This window comes from Charadrius vociferus, unplaced genomic scaffold (assembly GCF_000708025.1).
Source record: "Charadrius vociferus isolate BGI_N301 unplaced genomic scaffold, ASM70802v2 scaffold539, whole genome shotgun sequence".
In the NCBI taxonomy this organism is placed as follows: Eukaryota; Metazoa; Chordata; class Aves; order Charadriiformes; family Charadriidae; genus Charadrius; species Charadrius vociferus.
In genome coordinates this window covers 69,161-91,048 of record NW_009650192.1, presented here as the reverse complement: position 1 = coordinate 91,048, position 21,888 = coordinate 69,161, and the positions used below count along the sequence as shown (strand labels likewise).

The following is a 21,888-nucleotide window of genomic DNA, read 5'->3' as shown; positions in this document are numbered from 1 at the left end:
CATAAATCTTCCAAAGATAAGATGATCAGAGTTGGCTGACAGGAAGAAAAAATTACCCTGAGTTGAAAACTAGCCTTCCTAGCAAGTCCTTATGTAGGTGCATCGGCCTCTTGTGCAGTCTTAAATTGTTCTTCTGGTTTTAGTTACTTTCTTTCACTGTAACTGTTGTGTTGTTGGGGAATATTCAGTGTGAGAGGAGTGAAAAGTTTACAGGTGCAGATAGATGTTGGATGTTTTTAGTAGAGAATTAATGTTAATTTAGTTTACTTTTTAAATTACATTAGTTGTGCCTCACAAATCACGATGCTTCCTGTACTGTTCTAATACGCTAATTTTACATCATAGGAAATGCGTTAAATAAACAAGCATGCTACAGGTTATAAGAAAAAATACTATGGATGTCATACAAAGATATGATAATCTGTAACACAAGAAATGATCCCGAAAATTTTTCTTCTTTCCAAACCCATCTGGTGGTTGTTTATAGAAATGAATAAGCTTTATTTATAGTAACTAGGTAGAGGCATAGAACAATAGGGTCTTTCTTAAACGGAGAACAATAGGTGTGAACGACTGGAAGGAAAGCCTAAGGAAACAGTCTTGCAGTCAGGATGATTGTAGTTTCAGGAGGAGGAAAGCTTGATGGCTGTTGGTGTTTTTGCAGGCTTTGTGACAAAGAAAACTTCAGTGGAAGGACCTGAAGTGTAATGAGGTAGTGCTAACAATGTTTTCACAAAGGTTTCCTTCCATGCCTAAAGAACAGCAAAGGGAAGGAGAACAGTAAAGTGGGCTTTTTTTGTTTCATCATCTTTCCTTTGCTGAAAATACTGGATGAAAACAGATGAGCTAAGTGTGACCAGAGGGAGGGGGAACTCAACTGCAGAAAGCCTTGAGCAGCAAATCTTTACCACGATAGAAAAGAGCAGCTTCATGCTGTGACTCCACAGCCGGTAGAGCCACTGCAGTACCTTGCTGTTCTGACCTCTGCAGAGATGCATCTTCCTGTCCAGTCTTTGCTCCCAAACGTTGTCCTACCCAATCCCTTGTCCTGGCATGCATTTAATACTCTGAATCAATTAAAATAACTTTTAAAACAAAACAAACAAAAACCCAAACGCCAGAAAAGCACTTGTGGGGTTGGTTTGGGGTTTTTTTTGTCCTGTTTTATTTTAATTGTATTAATGTGTTGCCACTAAAATAGCACAGGTGACTTCATGCCCCAGAGCTGTTGCAAAGTAAGCAGTAAGATTATGCAGCTGGGAGGCAGGCAGAGCTTTTTTGTTCCACTTCTCAAGGACATGTATTTCTGTGTAGCAGTTTGAAATTTTGTGTAATCCTGCTTAACTGGAGATTGTTGCTGAGGTGGTTGTCTTCTACTGATCTCTGTCTTCCCTCTCATCCTCTTTGCATTGGACCTAGTAGCCGTTTGGCCACAGAGTAAGGTTGGGGAGTAATCTGACAAAAACTGATAAATTGAGAAAGGGAAGGATTAGTTTTCTGACATCTGAGTTGACAGGGGTTTCGGAGGAGCAAGACAGCTGCTCCTGATCATAACCTGTGGCTTCTTGGGGTTAGCTGTCGCTCCAGTTGTAGTACTGATGTACTCTTTTATAATACAGAAGGAGGTGATGTTGTTTAGGGCATGCTGTCAAATTGAGCCCTAAATGGAAGCTGCCAAGAGGGAAGGGTGTTGTCAGAAAGTAATTGCAAATTGCTTCCTGTGTCATGTTCATTCTCATATTTCTGCTAGCTTGTGATAGTAGAGGAAGAGAAATAACATTGAGATATGAGGTAAGCATGACTAAGGGCCTGAGGATGGCTCTAAATTGGAAGGAATAGGAAAGATATTAGCAAAAGATCAAAGTTAAAAATGCTTATCAGTTTACAAACGTGTAGGGTAGTCAGTAGAGTTCATTGTCTCTAGTGCCCGAGAAGGAAAGGCTGTCAAGGACCTCTGCAGCCAAGTTGAACTCTTTAAAGTTAGATATCTGCAAGGAGATGCCCTGCTGGAAAGACCGTTTTTGCAGTCTGCATAGAAGGTGTAATTATTCAGTTAATTTGGATTAATATGTTAAGGAGGTATGTCTCTGTGTGTGTGTAAACATTTCTTTGTCTCCACACCCCCTTATCAGGTGGTGTGAAAAGAACCAAGCTCTAGTAGTCATAACAAGCATACTAACGAAACTTAGGAAATTCAGGCTGTTAAGACAATTAAAACAAAAGGGCACATAATCCATCCGTAGCCTTGTCACCTTTTTCTACTAGCAGGCATTGTCTGCTATTATTAAAAGTTGGAGAGAAAAAAAAAACAAACCGTAAGACTTTACTGAACTGAGACGGAAGTTAAAATCGGACTTTCAAATACCAAACTCTTAAGGAGACAGAAAGTGACAAAAAGGAGTAACTTTACGAATGACATAGCTAGAACAAAGAGATGGAGACTTCGTCACCCTGCACCTTTTTGTTAGTGTCCTAAATGCTAGGCAGCAAGAGACCTGATCTTCCAAGTGAGAAATTGTAGATGGTTTTTAAACTGACATATTTTAAGTGTGTGTGTCTCAGCCTTATCTTTTGGAATTGGGTGAAAGAAATCTTAACTAAATCTAAATACTTACCGTATTGGGCCCAAACAGCAGTGCTTTGGAAAAAAACAGCTGTCTGTTTATGCCTGGGCTCCACTTGTTCGGCTTGTTTTCAAGAGTTACAGATTTTGGTTTTTTAAACTAGCACAGACAAAGGAAGCTTTCTGTTTTGGCCTTTCAGGAGTTTATGACACACAAAACTTGAAAAAGTAGAATACTAAAATACGTACAGGTGTGCAGCCTTTCCAGCCAGATTGGAGAGTGCAGAATCTAATTGCTGGGAGTTACCTGTAGGAAAGAGTTGGAGAAGTCAGCAGAGCTGTGACTGGTATGAGGGGCTTTGGGGATAAATTTTGGAGTATGACAGTACTGTGGTGTAGGGGATGTAGATATGTTACCCGATCAGAAGAGGTGTGTAACTCTAATTAATGGGATTCAGCATGTAATCCTAGCAGTAAGGTAGAGGTGGAACAGTTACAGCACTTAATGAAAGATAAGTGAAAATATGTCACACAGAATCATGTGTGTAGGCCAGTGTAGAAGATGTTTATATTAAGGGGAGAGGGGAAGGGACAGGTGGTGAATGGTTTAAATGTATAAACAGTGGTGGCACACTCATTGATAATAGAGATTATAGAATGGTTTGGGTTGAAAGGGACCTTTTAAAGGTCATCTAGTTCAATCCTCCTGCAGTAAGCAGGGACATCTTCAACTAGATCAGGTTGCTCAGAGCCCCCTTCAACCAGACCTTGAATGTTTCCAGAGATGGGGCATCTACCGCCTCTCTGGGCAACCTGTGCCAGTGTTTCACCACCCTAATTGTAAAAAATTTCTTCTTCTATCTAGTCTGAATCTACCCTCTTTTAGTTTAAAGCCATTACCCCTTGTCCTATCACAACAGGCCCTACTAAAAAGTCTGCCCCCATCTTTCTTACAAGCCCCGTTAAGTACTGAAAGGCTGCAATAAGGTCTTCCAGGAGCCTTCTCTTCTCCAGGCCGAACAACCCCAACTCTCTCAGCCTGTCCTCACAGGAGGGGTGTTCCAGCCCTCTGATAATTTTTGTGGCCCTCCTCTGACTCATTCCAACAGGTTCGTGCCTTTCCTGTGCTGAGATCTCCAGAGCTGGACGCAGTACTTCAGGTGGGGTCTCACGAGAGCGGAGTAGAGGGACAGAATCACCTCCCTCGACCTGCTGGGTGTGCTTTTTTTGATGCAGCCCAGGATGCGGTTGGCCTTCTGGGCTATGAGCCACGTTGTCGGCTCATGTCCAGCTTTTCATCCACCAGTACCCCAAAATCCTTCTCTGCCGAGCTGCTTTCAATCCCTTCGTCACCCAGGCTGTATCGATACCGGGGGTGCCCACTTCTCAAGTTTGCCCAGGTCCCTTCCGCGTGGCATCCCGTCCCTCAGGTGTGTCAACAGCATCACTCAGCTTGGTGTCACCTGCAAACTTGCTGAGGGTGCACTTGATCCCACTATGTCATTGATGAAGATAATAAGCGGTACTGGTCCCAATATGGAACCCTGAGGGACACCACTTGTCGCTGATCTCCATCCAGATAAGGTGCTGGATTTTGTTATGGTTTGTGTATGTCCTCTTCCCTGAATGGTATTTCCATTAGCAGAAACAGGGTATTGATAAGTTCTGTGGAGGTATTGAATTGTTGCACAGAGAGGGTGAGAATTAAGGATGGTGGTATGAATTTCAGCTTAGCACTTCTTGGTTTTTAGAAGGCCGGTGACATGTATACTGAATTTTGGAAGGAAAAAAAAGAACAGTACCAGTGCTTGGAGACTGAAGTTCCTTTAACAGAGCCATTGTCTACAGTTTGCCTACCTCTGTGATTTCTTGTCTTCAGTTGGTTGAGTGTGTTTTGATATTTTTTTTATTTTGATTTTTAACAAAAAAGACTTCTAGTGGGTATTTAGGCAGTACTACTTCGTGGATTGTGGTGTAAGATGCTGTTTAGTGGTTATGCAGATAACAATGTATGCTTTCAAGTAAGAAATCTAAGTACAGTCTTACATATATGTACTTCCCTATGTCCGCTGATGAGAGAACTGGGGCATCATGGGTACAATAAGAAGGGACTTTAAGCATACTGCTTATCTAGGAGTAGAATTCAGGTCTCTTCAGCAGCAGCTCAGTGAAGTGGGTCTTTGATTTTCTTTTTCCTGTTAAGCTGTACAGTGATTTTTTTAAAGGGTTTGAGTGAGCGTTGGATACTCTTTGTCCACTTGTTGGTGCCACGTGTGGACAGAGGTGCTGACAATGTTGTAAGAGAAACGAAGCATGGTTTGATGGGTAAATTACACAACACTTGGAATAACTTTTTGTTCTAACTGTGATAAGCTTACAAAACTATGAGCTTTCCAGTGCTTCTTGTTCTTTCTTGCTTACCATAAATGTCTGATTAAATCATTAACTCTGTCAAAATCTTTAATGCGTATAATTCCCTGATTTCTTCTACTGGCATACAATGATCAGTGTAAACATGCTTTTTTCTATTGTGGACCAAGCTCTTCCCCTTTCCTTCCACTCTCCAACATAGGCACCTCTGACAGTGTCTTCACACCCTCTCCTCAGTTTTCATCTGCTTCTGTTTCTGCTCTTTAATCCAGTCTGCCTCTGTCTCACATAAAGATGTATACCTTACTTCTGTGTTACCTGATCTTTTAGAGGCTTATTTGCCTTTTTTTTTTATTGGTAAAAAAAGAGAAGCAGATACTAGCTCAAATGGAAAGAAAGAAGTGAATTTCTACAGAGAGGGCAACACAGTATGTAGCACCTGCCCAAAGAGTGTTTAGACGGGGTAGTTGTCCTGCTTATAGCTGCCTAATCTCATACTCGATCTTTGTTCTTCACACTTAAATTTATTTGTAAAACAACTTTTGGACGCTTTGTGTCTAGAAAATTCTAGGATGGCTTTTATTAACTACCAGTCTGATAACTCCTTTCGTTATTTCTTGCTGTTATATACTATGAAACATGTATTTCCTAGGTATGTTGATTAAAACCACTCTCAATTTAATATAACTGGTATGTATATATGATGTTCTGATATGGCTACAAGAGTGTATGGGAAAACTTGATTAAACTGCAGTTTAAGATATGTACTTAGTTATATTTTAAATGTAATCCAATTTTGATATTTATTCACTTGCAAACTGTTTGATTGACACGAGTTTTGACTGGACAATAAATATATGTGTGTTTATTTAGGCTTTGCTCACTGCGGTAACTTCTCAACACATAGAAATCCACGAAGGAACAGTGCTACAGGCTGTAAGAACATGTTACAATATCTATCTAGCAAGCAAAAATCTCATAAATCAAACCACAGCCAAGGCCACTCTAACACAAATGCTGAATGTCATTTTTGCACGTATGGAAAATCAAGCCGTGAGTATCTCAGTATCTTTATCTAGAAACTAGCTCTGAAAAGCAAACCAGCTTGAGAGATTTGTTTTGTCATTGTTATTAAAGTTTTTTGGCTTTCCTAACTTACTTATGAAATAAAAAGAAATCTGGTATCTTACATTGTTCTTTTTGTGTTTTGCACTTTGAAATAGGTGTGAAATGTATTTTGGGGAGTGGGGGTGGTATATCGGATTTAAACTTCTTGTAGAGGTCTTCTTTATTTAATGAATGTATTCAACTTCAGTTTCTGGCTGTCGGGAGATGCCACACTACCTGCATTAAGAGTGCATGTGGAGTACAGTAGTGTTACGGAAAGGCTCCAATGTTGTGATGATAAACACTGAAGAAGCAATCCATGACTAAAACACAACAAAAAAAAAAAAAACCCGAACCAAAAAAAACAAACAAAAGAACTGGATTGCAGTCATGTAATCATTTACATTTTTTAACATTTTAATGTGTAGTAGTCACTCACAGATACTTATATGTCAGTGAAATTGCTATTGTGAGTTGTCAGCAGGGACCCCAGCGTATGTCCTGTGCCTTCTACTGCTGATAGTAACAATCAATGAGGCAAAGTAGTTGTCCTAATTCCTTTTAAAAAAAAACCCACAACACCCAAACCCAAAAAAAACCAAAAAAGCAGATGCCCAGATTTGAGAACTGGTTGAATTCCTAGCTACTCCTAGAAGTAATTCTGCTGTATTATTGCAAACTTTTTTTCTAGGAATATGTAGTACTTTCTTCCTTACTTTCCTCTCAGAAGCAGCTGCATATCGGTGCGTGATACCATCACAGTTGCAGATTTATGAGACATCATATTTATGATAAGTCATAGGAAAAAGCCATGCAGTACCTGAGTGCTTTGAGAAATCTGTGCAGTTACTGTCCTTCTAAGCAACTTAATAGAGAAAATTATTACTATTATTCTACTATGGAAGTCTTCATTTTTTGCCACACTATAAGTCTAGTCTTTATGCAAGTTGATAAGCAGCTCTGCTTGGTTTGCACACTTAGGGCAGTTATTTTAAGATGATGCTAACAAATGCTAGAATTAATTATTTGAGCTGTAATTTGAAAGGTAGTATCTACTCGGGGATCTTTAGCACCCCGAAAGATGCAGCATAGAAAGCTTTAAGTGGAACAGTAAAGGACTGAGATTTTAATAGCCAAAATAAAACAATAAAAAGTTACAAAACTTTTGATAAACACTAGGCTCTTCAGGGATCGAAAGCCAGTCCTTAGAGCATTGCCTCAGTGGACACCCTGCTTTGCTTTGACTTTAATGTCTGTCTTAATTCATTAGACAGGTTACAGAAATTCTTCCCTTTCTGGAGATTCCAGATCAAGGAACGACAAAACTAAAATAGTCTTTGTCTTACAGTTTTAAGTATGATAATTTCTTCTTGAGGATCTGTCTTCTGTAGTGTTTTCTTTTGGAAGTGCTGCTCTATTCAGTTTTAACTTCTTCTGGTTTAGTTTTTGGGTTTTTTTTTTTCCCTTGAATGTCCGGTCAATTTCCTATTTTCCTTTTTTTTCTTTTTTCCTTTTCCCTTACTACAACATGTTTGTAGGCTAACAGAAGACTCGTAAGTTCTCCAGTGTATTTCTCTTTGTGAGAGCTTTCAAAAAAGAAAAAAATCTGCCTTGATGTTTCTCCATGCAGTCCTTGTATATTGCCGCATCTTCTGGCTGAACTTCCTTACAGGGCAGGCAGACAATTCTTGGTCTATACTATGTGTAGTTCAGTCATCCCCCTCTTCCACAGTGAAGGTATGGTTAAGTGTCATGTGTATAGTTGGGAAACAGCCCTCTTGCAAAGGTTTATCCCATGATAATAAAAATATTTATAATAATACAAAGAATGCGTTTTCTTAAACTGTTCTGTTACAGCTTTATGAAGGCACTGTGTAAGCAGAGACAATAGAGATTTCGTGTTTACAAAATAATGTATACAATATGTATACAACTCATTGTTTTGTTTTGATAGTAAAATTCTTGTGTGATTGGAATGTTTTTGTAGCTTCAGGAAGCCAAACAGATGGAAAAGGAAAGACACAGACAGCAGCATCATCTACAGCAGTCTCCAGTAAGCCATCATGAGCCTGAGTCACCTCAATTGAGATATATTCCAACACAGACGGATCAGCTGTCTAAAGAACATGAGAGAGAGCTCGACCACAGCACAAATGATGTGGACAAGAACCTTCAAGAAGATATAGAGGCAGAAAATGGATCTGATATTTCTAGTGCTGAAAATGAACAGACAGAAGCCGACCAAGCCACAGCAGCAGAAAGTAATCAGTGTGTATTTCTGTTTCATGGAGGGAGGGAGGAGGTCTGTAAAAAGAAAGGCTTGAGGACTGTCTTTTTTTTCCCCTCTCCCAAATCTGGAGTCAGGCATAGATTTTCAAATAGCTGACAATGCAAAATGCCTGTTGTCCTTGTTACCACTGTTAAACTTTATCACGAGTATCCTACTGTCTTGCACTCGGTTGTAGTCACTGTAGCAAAGATTCCTCTTTGCTCCTATGTAATATTGTGAAAGTTTTTGAGAATACCATCTCAAAACTGGTAAGTTTTCGGTGTTTAATGTAGGTGAAAATAAAAAGTTTATGTATTTGATTATGTTGGCATAGGCTTAATTACCATTTACAGGTTAAACACGAATGCTTATGTTCTGCAAAAACTATTTTCAAAGCATCCAAACGTGTTTTTCTTTAATGTGTACTCTCCTATTGATAGATTGAATTTTTAAATAATCGTAATTGTATTTTTTAATATTTTAATTCTTTTTAATAATTGTAATTGAATTTTTAAATAGTAAATGCAAGTAAAATGGCTCCTTAGTTTCTGAGTTTCTCTTTAATATTTGTGTTTGTTTTTCTTTTTAAAGATCTTTCTAAAGCTGATGGAGGAACATATGATGGTGAAAGCAATGAATGTGAAGAGAAGGCGCAAGAAATTGTTGAAAGTATTGTGCAGGAAATGGTGAACATAGTAGTTGGAGGTATTAATATCTGTCTAGCCAATAGTGACTGCAGTCTGAATCTTGCCACTAAGAATTATTTTAACTCTTTTGAATATTTAACTAAAATATGTCATTATTTAAAGAAAACACTTTCAGTTGTCTGACCTTAGCTATGCATTATTTAACAGTAAAATGGACAAGATTTCATGCATTAATTTACACTCTGTACACTGGAGACCAATGTTCTTTTTAAAATATGAACTCTTGTTCCTTTTTTTTTTTTTTTGGTTTCCACATAAACTCTTCACAAATGGGCCCTTCTCTGTAGTAGCAGTGTAGCGCTACATTTTTCAGTTTGTTGTAAAGCGTGTATCAAATCAGTGACTTCCCCCTCAATACTGATTGGAAACTTGGTAGAATGGTGAACCTGGCAATTTAAAGTTATGAGTAATTTTTTTATTGTAATTTTCATTAGTGGGAATTAAGAATATTTGGATTTTTTTTTTAGTTCCATAATGCCATATAAATTCTGCATTAAGCTCCTCCTTATGATACTTTGCTTATGATTGTTTTAATATTTAAATGTTAGATTTAAAAGCTCTTTTTAATTTGTATTCTTATGTAACATTTATTTATAATAATTTTTACATCTTTTCTGATAGATGTGGAAGGGACTGCTGAGAGTACAGGTGGTGATGGCACAATTGTAACATTAGAGGATGGCAGTGACAGTGAAAACATTCAGGCAAATGGAATTCCAGGGACTCCAATTTCTGTTGCTTATACACCATCTTTACCTGATGACAGATTATCTGTCTCTTCCAACGATACTCAGGTACAGGCAGTTATAAATTGGGAATTACTGAAAAAAGTAATGTTTTAAGTGTTCCTGAACACTTGTGCAGAGAGTGTTTAATATAATTCCATAAAATAAGTTGCTCGGATGAATTTCAAGTATTAAGTCATGTTCTAAGCATTATTGTATTTTAATGCACTGTTTAAATTAATTTTTTGTAAGTAGATTTTACATGTGTGCCTTTTTTATCTTGGCATATTTTTAGCTGCCCCATAGAGTATTAGAGAACTCAGTTCCCTGGTTTTGAAGTGCTCCCGAGAAACTATAAAACTAGCATTCAATATACATAGTGAAGAATATAACCAATCATAGACATACCTGTATGATTTCAGTGTACTCTTTTCAAAGGATAAGTAGAAATTTCAAGCCTATAGCATGACATTACTGCAGTGATTTCAGATAAAAAGTTTCATGTCTGAGAGGATTTGATTTTCATTAACAAAAGATGTGAAAATATACTCCCTCTGTTGTATCGGATATCAGCATGTGTGCACTATCAACTGACTGGGAATCTGCTGTCAAAGTGTACTAAGTAATTACGTTTGGGAATAACAGATTTTTAAGCTTAAAAAGCTACAGTCACATATGCTGTACAAATAGAAGATTAACATTAAACATGTTGCTTATAAGGAACAACAATACAGAATCGCAACAACTTAGTAATAGGGGTGATGATTGTACCATAGAAATTTTACCAAATGTATCTTGCCACAGATATGTAGCTACTCACAGTCTATTAAAATGTCAAGTTTGGTGGTTGGTTTTTTGGGTTTTTTAAACTAGTTATCTACTGAAAATGTCTGAAGGCAATTCACTGCAAGTTACCTTGCTTAAACTTGACCTACCTAATTTCATGACAGTCTTCAATTAATTCTGACTTTTTACTGAGATGGCAGTTTCTTTTAGGGAGTTTGTTCATTTTTACTTGACTGCAGAACATTTTGTTTTGTTTTAGTTTAGTCTTGAGACGGTAAAGCTATAGTGAATTGGTTATATTTGTATAATATGTTAACTTCTTGTTGCTAGGAGGTGGGGATTCCCCTACACACCCTGCTAATGCAAAATGGAATACTGAAATATGTTAACTTCTTTAGGAATCTGGAAATTCTTCAGGACCTACCCCTGGTGCTAAGTTTTCCCACATTTTACAAAAGGATGCCTTCCTTGTATTCAGGTCACTGTGTAAACTCTCCATGAAGCCCCTGTCAGATGGACCACCAGATCCAAAGTAAGTAGAATTGAGAGGTGTCATAATGAAATTTTTGTATTTGAAAATAAAAATAAACTATTTAAATATTTTTAGAGTCCTCAGTTATTGAGAAACTAATGGTATGGTAAAAAGAACCTAGAAATTTTGAAGAGGTACTTCTATGTTTAAATGCATCTTTTGTATGTTAAATGAAAGCAACTGCTGCTACCCAGCTACCTGTTTAGAAGTTTCTTAACAATGCCTATGCTTCCTGTAAGTACATCATGTTCTTCCTAATTGTTCTTCATAACGCTTTTTAGGAGGGTTTGTAAAGGTCTTAAGGTATTTTTGGTCTCGCCTAATGGTGCTCTGCTTTTCAGTGATACCTAGGTTCGTAACCGTTGCTCTTTGCCTGACAATTTCTTACATCTCTTGCATATTGGATATCCAGTACGCATACGCAAAAAATCTACTTCATCTTAATGTAAGCTCTTCACTTTGAGCTGATACTGGTTATGATAAGTTCATGGTACAGTGTTTCATTCTTTTGCTCAGGTTGGACAGCCTCCTTAATTAGAACACAGATGTTTTGAAAACAAAGGGGGTTTTTGGTTGTTTTGGAAATCTTGTCCTGTGACTGAAGATACTGTGTTTTCAATTTGACTTAGAGAACTGCTCGTTGCAAACAAAAAAAAATTCTCCTCTAGATGGGTGCCAGTATAAGTTAGTTGTGAGTGTTGGCAAAGAGCTTTGCTTTTCTGATCTTGGATAGAATTTATATGCATCTTGTTTTGCACATTAGGAACAATCAGTAATAATTTTCTAAGAGGAATGCTTTTGTTGCTAAGATATTAAAACTGTAGTATGACTTCTGATCACAGGCAGAGGCCCAGTATTCTTCAAAATAAAATCAGCTTCACTGTGCCAAGGTCTAACTTTTAAAGCAGATAATTTTAAGACAGTTTAATTAAATCACTTGTATGTGTCGTGGTTTTGAGAAGCTGAAAAAAAAAAATGATGCAGTAGAAAAGACTTTGAAGTGTTGGTCTAGAACCATTTTCAAATTGTTATCTGGTGATGCACTACGGAAAGTCAGGACGTTAATGAACGAAGACAGAGGCTAGAGGTTTTTCCTCACTGTTTTTTGAGAATTTGTCTTCCAGGGAATGCCATGAAAACCCTTTGGGTTTAGTCAGTTCTCTGAGACTAAGACTGTCCATTTATTGAAGGCTTTCATGGATTAAGTCCCTCTGGAAGAGCAGCAATCAATAGCTGTTGAGGCACTTGGAGCATCTCATCCATGGAGTCCTTGATGTTCATATTGGAACTGATTAAGCTCTTCATATAGAACAAATTGGAGGAAAAGGCATTTAGGGCAACCAGAGTTAGCTGCAAAGGCATTTGAAGGCATCCTGTGTTTGGAGAGGTGCCTAGAATTTATCAGTGGTTCTGAGGCATTGATGGCTTTTTGAAATATTACAAACATGTTGTAATTGGAAGAGGAGGCGTAGGGTATCTACAGCATTTTAAAAATGTCTTATTTGCTTCTTTAAAAATCATCTTACCAGTGAAATTAGCTATGAAGTCTTTAATGAAAATATTTTTAAATTTTAGGTAACTGGACATGGAGCTTTAACCTGAAATCAAGGTTATGCTTCCTGGGAACCTGCTTAATGTCTTTATCTCCTTTTTCCCTAGAATATAATAAGATGGGGGAGAAACGTCTTGAAGGTTCACTTACTAGATTTTAGTCCTTAAACTTGTTTTGAATTAAGTAGGCTTTACACATCATCCAGAATTGGCAGGGCCAGCAAGTTAGGACTTCAGTTATGAGCTGATGCTTGCTGGAAGTAGGCAATATTTAATATTTTATTTATTATTGAAATTCTCTTAATATTTAAATTCTTACTTTCAAAGCAAAGTATGGTCTGGGCATGTACTGTCTGCACACTTGATAGAACATGATGCAAAAATCACGCCTTTTGCATCAAAGCAGGTTGTTATGTTAGGTTCCATACAGCTGCGCAGTGTCCAGAGTCAGGCAATTTCTTGAAGAACTCCTACGGAGAGCTGTTCTGAGCTACTTTGACCTGCAGCCCATTAGGAGGAATGGGAGGAACAAGTTCCTCACTCAGTTTGACTGGCTATGTTTTGCTTCTCAGAAGTGTCTTCAGGCAAAAAAGTCTAAGCTTGGGATTATATTCTATGAGTTTGAAATGTTTGCAGATTGATTCCCCCCCCATTCCACTTTGCCAGCGTGCAAAAATCATTGAGTTTATTTGCGACGTACTTGTTATTAATTTGCATTTTTGGTTTTGGCTAGACTGAAATTACTTTTCTTCTGTTAAGCTCATATTTTTGCAGTATACAGCAAATATCCAACTACTGTGTGTGTCAGGTGCTGACTTAAAGCGCTCCTTACTGTGTCTGGGCTGTATTACATGAAAAATTTCCTCTCATTGTTCCTTATGTTTCATAACTGTCCTGTCAGTGAGTGGTAGTTCAGTGAAAGCTGTGGACTGTCATCTTGGGAAAGCTATTCGTGTTTATACCTGCTTTTCAGAAGAGCTATAGTCTTTGAGATCACAAGTGGGAAGGAGTATCAGGAGTCTGAGGGGAGAATGTTTTCACCCAGAATGCTGTTTAAATTGCATTATATTTTCATAGATGCAGATTTCCTTTTATGCTTTTTGTGTGTGTGGTTTGGGGTTTTTTTGGCTGGTTTTTTTTTTGATGTTTTGTTTTTTCTTGAAGCATAAATAGTACCACTGTTCTGACATGAGTTCTAGCTTGCTTCAGTCTGGAAGAAGCGCGATGTTACTGTGGAGCACTTGACAGCACTGCAGTTGCCCGACTTTGCTATTGCCATGCTTAAAATAGGCATGTTACGTATCTTAGCTGCTCTTGGAGTGGGATGGGGCCAGTGACTGATAAACAATATAAAATACTGTATTTGAGAAGAGAGATTTCAGTGTTGGGAGGAAGTAGGTGAGGCAGTACAACTGTAGTCTTTATGGTCCTTCAGCTCTCTTTCCATGCTGGTGGAAGTAGAGGAGGAGGAGGAATTTCCACCTGTTGGTAGTCAGGGTTCTGTAGATCGGCTGGATATTTTAGATGGGATCTTCCAAAACTCCATTGAAAGGAAAGAATGCTCCCTTCATCCTTATGCTAAGATGGGCAGCATTGCCTGCTGTTCCTGCTGTTCTGTGGTGCTGTGCTGCAGAAGAGAACTTGGCTCAATAGTAGGGGAGAGAAACAGTAACTGGGAAAGGTTATTCTTGCCCACCTTCTTTGCTGAAGAGTGATCATTTCAACAAAAAAGGTCGACATCTTTTTATGACTTTTTCTACACCAGGTTATGCCAAATTGGAGTTTTTCATGAACATTCCACATACAAAATCATTGTGGTGTGTATTGACTTTTCAAGAGAATGTTTTATTTTTTATGACTTACACTGAGCTAATACGCTGTGTTGTCTTATTCCAGATCTCATGAACTGCGATCAAAGATTCTTTCATTGCAGTTGCTTCTGTCCATTCTGCAAAATGCAGGACCTGTCTTCAGGACAAATGAGATGTTTATTAATGCTATTAAGCAGTACCTTTGTGTTGCACTGTCGAAAAATGGAGTCTCATCAGTTCCAGAAGTTTTTGAACTTTCACTTTCCATATTTCTTACCCTCCTCTCAAACTTTAAGACTCATCTAAAGATGCAGATCGAGGTACGTTACATGGATTTCTAATTTAATGGGGGTTGGGGTGGGTGTTAAATGAACATTTGTTTATATTTGTATGTAGCCAGGTCTTGCTTAGATCAATTTGTTTTCCTTTCTGAATCTCAGCTTTTGCATAAGGCTTGCCAGATCTTCCGATGCGCAGAAACTCTTTTTCACCTAGTGGCAATGGACTTGCTTGCAACAATGCCCTTGAAACTCCCTTCAAATAAAATAGCAGCATTTCCTTTGGAATAGTTACAGATTAAATAAGATTCGCACTGTAACATCAGAAGTAATGTGACACTTGTAGTGTGAAGTTGTTTGGTGAAGTAGAAAGTGATGGGAAAACTTTTTTAGGGCTGTTTAAAAGATTTCCATCATATTTTAAGTAAAACATGAAATGAAGTATCTAATAAAGAAATAGGCCATTTCATCACTTAATAATATACATTAACATAAGCTAAGAAGTAATGCAAAACATGCTTTGATTTACTCTGTGATTGAGGTGAATTTTTACAGTCATAACTTATTATGCCCATACACACTACTATTACTGTATGGGTTAGTTTCCTTTATTTAAAAGCAGAGTTTTGTGTTGGCTGCGTCATGGTATTATTGCAGAATGATTCTGAAACTCAGAAGAGAGTAGATTTGGGGATAAGCTCAATCAACCAATGTTCAATAATGCGATTATGAAGTTTTACCTCTGCACTACATAGTACAAATTAAGAAAATGAGTACACTTACAAAAAGACTATGTAATGTATGGTTTTGCAAAGGAATTTAAGAACAAAAAATTAATGACTTGAAGTGCATTGTGGATTCTCTTTGAGATCACTTGAACAGATTTCATTATTTAGGAAAGTCCCAGCTATTTGATTATTATAGCCGCTTCACTTTGGGCCTACATCAATATATGTCCTGAATAAGATAAACTCGTTTCCTCAGGTCTCAAAAGGTGTATGCACAATTTAACTCCTTAGGCCGTAATTAGAGATAAGTCCATATTCCTAGCAAAAAGAGTTATCCGAGTCCTGACAAATACTGTGAATTTTGTCGCAGGATGGATATATTCTAAGTCATAGGAGAAAGCAAGATGTATGTAGGGGCTTTCTTCTTGACTTCTAATTCTTGTGCCATAGGGTATGAGCAGCTTCTTGGAACAATTCTGTCCATTTGAACCACATGGATGCCCTCTTGTGTGTGTCCCATGTGTTAAAGATCTTAATCCATGGTGAATAAAGTAGTAGTGTGCGCAGTGTGTCCCTACTGTTCATTTTGGTGATTTTATGTTTTGGGAGTTGATGTGAATACTGAAGCCTACAGATTACCCCATAAGTGTGGAGGTTAAGTACTTGAAAAGATGCTGAGGAGTGTTGATAACATTGCTGTTATAAGGACATTGAATTCAGGGATTTCTTTATCTATGGATGTCATTGTGTAAGTTGATATGTTGTGGCAGCTTTGGAGGAAGAGCTTCATTTTGCCAGTACCATGTCAGAAAGGCACTGTGCTCTGATCACTTACCAGGTTACTTGTGATGCCTTTTGGCAGAAGAAACAATAGGATTTCCAGTATTTCCGTGAGCATAGCTTGGGTAGAAATACAGGTTTGGTGATTGATGGAATGTGCCTTGAAAATATGATGCGTTTTGAAGACTTTCAAGACAAACTGTGTGTGCTCAACAAGACTTTAGTGCATGTGGAGTGTTCAGAACATCAGACAGACTGGCCCGAGCTGCTCTTCAGTCACACAGCCTGCTTCCCAGAAAGTGTTGGACTCGCTATGTGTTCGCAGAGCTTACAAGTCAGTGTGTAGGTGGTAAATGCATAGCAATCCGGCTTCCCTGACAGAAATTTGATGAGCTTCCATCGCTGCCATCCTTTCCGCAGATTCCAAACAGAAAATGAAGACATATCTGAGGAAAACTGGATATAGAATATCTTACGCTATTGTAGCAGGTTCTAGAATAAGCTAAATTAGGACCATCACCACATAGCAGGGGCTGCATTTCCTCCTCACAAACATGAAAGCCAAAAGCTTGATGCTGCCAGAGTATCCGTCTATTACAAAGTACAACGGACAGCAATTTCTAGAAACTTACTCTTTTTGCTGGTTATGAGCTGCTTCTTTCAGCTGCTGATCCTAAAGGTTATTCAGAAGATGTGGGTAGACAAGTAGATAACTCCACATTCGGTTTGTGTCTTGGAGCTGTAAGGAGAGCCATATGCTATGATTTATAATATGCAAAATCTATATATTTTGGGATTGGGGCTGAATTCTTCATCTGTGTAAGAAATTTTTGGCATATTTTAAAATAATAGTTTGAGATTCTGTTGAAGGTGACTCTCACTTGGTCCTTTGACTTAAACATTCAGCTAACACTGCCCCCTGACAGGTAAAATAGTTTGAGTTGTACCTTAATTGTGTTGCAACTCTATTTCTAAATGTGTCAATGAATATGCTTGCAGCAAGTCAAGCCCAGATATCAGGGGATTTGGAGTGTCATTTAGCTATACTTACCATTACCACCCTTTCATAACTGTGAATAAGCTATTTTAAAACTCTTTATTTTCAGTTGACCAAACTAAATAATTAACTTGTTTCTGGTTTACTTTTCTGATATGCTAGGAATAAAGTCTCAGCTCTGTGACTGACCTGAATTGTAATAAGTAACATAGCGATAGATCGCATTTTTAAAATGTGAAATGCAAATAATCGGTACAGTTTTGAGAAGCTGTTCATTCCAAGATACTCTTGTTGTATCCAAAGTTGGCACCAGAAGCAAGAGGTCAGCTCTGTCTCAGAAACATAGAGATCTAAAGTGTCTTCGTAGTATGCAGACCTTCCAGCTAATTTCTTTTCTAGCTGAGATTTGGAGTTAATTTTGAAATTTTTTCTCTGCTCCATCAGTGACTTCTTTTTTAAATTCTCAGCCAGAAAAGAAAACTATTTTCCCAATTCCGGAGAGTATATAATATTACCTTTTTTCCAGTAAAAAAAAAAAATCAGAAAACAGCAAATATGTAACTAAGGATTGCTCATAGCATGACCTTTATTAAAATTGTATGTCTTTCTCTTTTTGGATTACATAAAGTTGTGGCTAAAATCAGTCTAGTACTCTTGAGTATATTTAAGCATTTGAAAGTCTTTGATCTGTTATGTGTTGAACTCCTTATGTTTCATAGGGATGCTTTCCTTATTGAGACAAGTAACTGGAATTATGCTGTGTGCCTCTTTTTCTCTAAAGAGGCCAATAAAATGTTAGTGCATTTTGTTTGAGGAAATAGCTTACCATAAAAGTTGCTTAAAAGTCAGTGTTGCTGTTCTTCCCCAAACGTGTGACTTAAGTGAAATTAGTCTTATGCTTATCTCTACCTGGCTAATAGCATAAAAATCTCTGTAGAAATTCTGTGGTATAAGAGAATATCTAATATTAAAAACAAGGGTAGTTACATATTCGGATATTTGTGTCCTGCTATCAGAGAAGAGGAGCTTGATGGCTTGAGACTCTCGGCAACGTTCTAGAAAAAACATATATTGGTGGATTTTGATAGCCACAACTGGCTATGAAGAGGTGAGCTCTCAGAAGTGCAGGACAGTGATGTAATGCTGTGTAGGATGGTGATGTGATGCAACGTAGCAGTTCACATTTTGAGGTCATATGCTGTTACAGCAGTTGCTGCTGCTAAGGGACAAATGCCCTAGCTGCTAAGCATGCTCAGCTGAAATAGCCTATAATACTAATGGATCTGGTAGGGAACTAATAAAGAGGGGAGAAAATAGTCTCTGTTCCAAACAAAGGCATCTGTACTAAAGTGATTTCAGGGGAAACTAATCTCTCTTTTAGGGAAGAGTAACTTTCCTATTAATGGACCTACTGCATTTTTTTTTTATGCTGTTCCTGACCAGTACCCTTCTTCCAATAATCTAATACCGCAGAGTGATTCTTTTGCGTCAAGATGTTTCCCTTCTAATGAAGGTCTGATACTTTAAATTGGCATAAGTAGCTGTTTATTATGTTTGTGCCATAATATCATTGTCTTGTAGAGAAAATCTGTTGTGGTGATTTGTCTCCTTTCAAAATCCCAAAGGAACTCTTAACAGCAGCTTAAACTTCTTGTTAGGCTAAATTATCCTTCAGGACTTCACATATTCCCGGTTCTTCTGTTTTTGAGTGATCAGAATATAAACCAAATACTTCAGCTGGACAAAACTTCAGGAGTACATAAGTAATAATTCAAATTCCTAATTTGAATGTATCAAGCATAAGTTACACTTCATTCTTTCTTCTTTTTTTTTTTTTCTTATCTCCTGTACCTCTAAAGTTCTGAAAGCAGAATTATGTCAGAATATTGGCCATCAAAGTTAGTGACTGTGTTTGTAATAGATGTTATTTTTTTCTCCCTCTTCCTGGAATATTTGTTAGGTTTTCTTCAAAGAAATTTTCCTGTATATCTTGGAAACTTCTACTAGCTCATTTGATCATAAATGGATGGTTATACAAACGCTGACAAGGATATGTGCAGGTATTAAGGACCATTTAGTTCTAGTTTTTACGTTTTTATGCTAAAAAACAAAACTACTTGCCTTTCATTGAATGACCTAGTTTTTCTTCCAAGTTTGACAATGTCACTTTGTTTATAGATGCCCAGAGTGTGGTAGACATCTACGTGAACTATGATTGTGATTTAAATGCAGCAAATATATTTGAAAGGCTGGTTAATGACCTATCAAAGATTGCTCAAGGAAGGGGTAGCCAAGAACTTGGCATGTCCAACGTTCAGGTAAAAGTTCCACCAAACTTTATGAAGTTTCATGTTTCTTGGAATAATAGGTTAAGACTAAGCTCTCCATTCCACTAATGTATTGCTTTTGAAATCTTTTCTAGGAATTAAGTTTGAGAAAAAAAGGGTTGGAATGCTTAGTATCGATCTTGAAGTGCATGGTGGAGTGGAGTAAGGATCAATATGTAAATCCCAATTCTCAGACAACACTTGGTAAGTCATGCGATATGTTTCTTTTGGGTATAGTAAAGAGGTGCTGCAGGAGTTTAGTGCGTTTCCGGTATTTTGATACTGTTAGTGTCCAGATTGATAAAACCTCTTGCATTAAAAAAAGAGAGAATAAACTTTTTTTTTTTCCTTTGGTAGAAATATTGGCAAGTTTGGATTGGTGTTGTTTGGACAAGTTGTCTAAGTTGTTTTTTCTTAATTGTATGAATTCATAGAAAACTACCACACTGAAAATGACTAAATCTGGTTATTTTCTGTATTTCTGATTTTAAAAGGACCACAAGACTTACTGTGAAGCTCCCTTAACTTCATCTAACTTCATATTGATTAAATTACTACTGAAGCAAGCTGGACGGAGAGCGTGCTTTTATTTATTAAACTATATTAAGCTGTAGTACTTTCAGTGTTGTAAGCAGTGAAGTAACTAAACCATTAATTTTTTTAATCTTGTTTCCATCTGACCTGAGATGAAAAGTACTAAGGTTATGCCAGAATTTTCAGATTAAGTGCTTAAAGTTGGTAGGTGAAGTAATAACCTTTTTAGAGGTGGTTAGCACGGCTGTCTTTGTGAACTGAGAGCACCAGCTCCTTGGCATGTCTGCTCATAAAACACTTTTAGACACTGATTCAAAAACTCAGAATAGTGTGATTTGCTTCAAAATGGTGCGATTGGCTTCAGGTCAAAAGTAACATCGGACTTGAAAATAAAATGAAATATCTGTAATTATGTTTCCAAGGTGTCGTATATTTTTTCCCAAGTGCCTACAAATTATAGTTGTAATTTCAGTCTTAAATTTCAGGTATGTGATGGACTGAAAGAATCCTCCTTGATATGTTGTAGTGTTTTTTTGGTGCTGTTTCCCCAACCAAAACAAAAGCAGAATATTTTTGTAAAAATCAATAGATCCTTGAAGATAACCCTAGTAAGTTTTAGAAGCCTTCAGAGAGGATATGAAGACTAACCTATGTTTTTAATTTCTTTTCACTGCATGTGTTTTGTATGTATGTAACCCTTTCCAATTTGTAGGCCAAGAAAAACCCACAGAACAGGACAGTAATGAAACCAAACACCCTGAGACAATTAACAGATATGGAAGCTTAAATTCCTTGGATTCTACCGCTTCATCAGGAATTGGCAGTTACAGCACACAGATGTCTGGCACTGACAACCCAGAGCAGTTTGAGGTCCTAAAGCAACAAAAGGAAATAATAGAACAAGGAATTGACTTGTGAGTGCCCTTTTATCACCCATGGGAGGGTGGATTCTTTTGGAGCTATGAAGATTCCTGGGTGTTTCTTCCTTCTCCTCATAGATACTCATCTTGTGTTAGGAAAAAAACTCTGGATGTAACAGCACTTCCTCTGGTGAAAGAGTGCTGAATGGTGTCCCCTTTGGAGCCTGTCAACAGTGTTTTGTGTTAACCTAATTCCTCACAGCTAGAAGATGAGTACTCTGAATGTTTGTTCTTTTTTCTCCAGACCTGCTTGTTTAAAAATAAGATTTTTGTATTTGGATAAAAAGAACATTGAACTCGTGATCAGTTGCATACGACCCGTTTTAGTGTACACATTACTGATGAAAGTGCCTGTATGCTTAAGCTGATGCTTCCTTTTGATTAATTAACTTGTCATAATTAGAACTGGAAGATAGTATAATTTCTCAGTGCAGTCTGACATGAATCTTCTGTGTGATTTCAGCCTTGTCACCATACCTCATCAGTGAGGTCACTTCATGCAAAAATAAACGTTTTCTGTAGTATTGTTCTCAGTCCCTGAGAACTTAGTCCTTTAGGGTTTCACTTTCTTTCAGTTACCCTGTTCCTTCTCTTGTACATTGCCGTTCTTACAGGCAACTCATGGATTTCTTGATTGTTTCATACAGATTAAAAAAACCAAGCAATAGAGCATAATTGTTCCTTTCCAAGCCAAGACTTTGCGATTTCTGTGGAATATTTTTTTCTTCATGAGTGCCAGAGTAAATGATAGTGTTTAGCGCTCTTTACTGGGAGCTGCCTGGATGCCATGCTGGCAGTTACGTAGCAAAGAGGAAGAGGCGGCTGTTTACAGAGGAGAAAAAACAAAATAATCTAATGATGAAGGGAATAATCGTAGAAGGGTATAGCTCATTCCTATCTAAT

At 37.6% G+C, this 21,888-nt stretch overlaps 1 protein-coding gene across 1 annotated transcript in view; it reads left to right on the top strand.

Moving 5' to 3' along the window:
- ARFGEF1 (ADP-ribosylation factor guanine nucleotide-exchange factor 1 (brefeldin A-inhibited)) overlaps positions 1 to 21,888 on the top strand; it is a gene marked incomplete at its 5' end in the record, with an annotated part of 67,793 nt that overhangs the window by 9,804 nt on the left and 36,101 nt on the right. The window contains 10 exons of the mRNA XM_009892951.1: positions 5,807 to 5,986; positions 8,028 to 8,301; positions 8,901 to 9,014; positions 9,638 to 9,810; positions 10,926 to 11,059; positions 14,507 to 14,741; positions 19,165 to 19,264; positions 19,383 to 19,522; positions 19,627 to 19,735; positions 20,778 to 20,979. Of these exons, the coding sequence (XP_009891253.1) occupies positions 5,807 to 5,986; positions 8,028 to 8,301; positions 8,901 to 9,014; positions 9,638 to 9,810; positions 10,926 to 11,059; positions 14,507 to 14,741; positions 19,165 to 19,264; positions 19,383 to 19,522; positions 19,627 to 19,735; positions 20,778 to 20,979 (1,661 nt within the window). The remainder of the gene's footprint in view (positions 1 to 5,806; positions 5,987 to 8,027; positions 8,302 to 8,900; positions 9,015 to 9,637; positions 9,811 to 10,925; positions 11,060 to 14,506; positions 14,742 to 19,164; positions 19,265 to 19,382; positions 19,523 to 19,626; positions 19,736 to 20,777; positions 20,980 to 21,888) is intronic.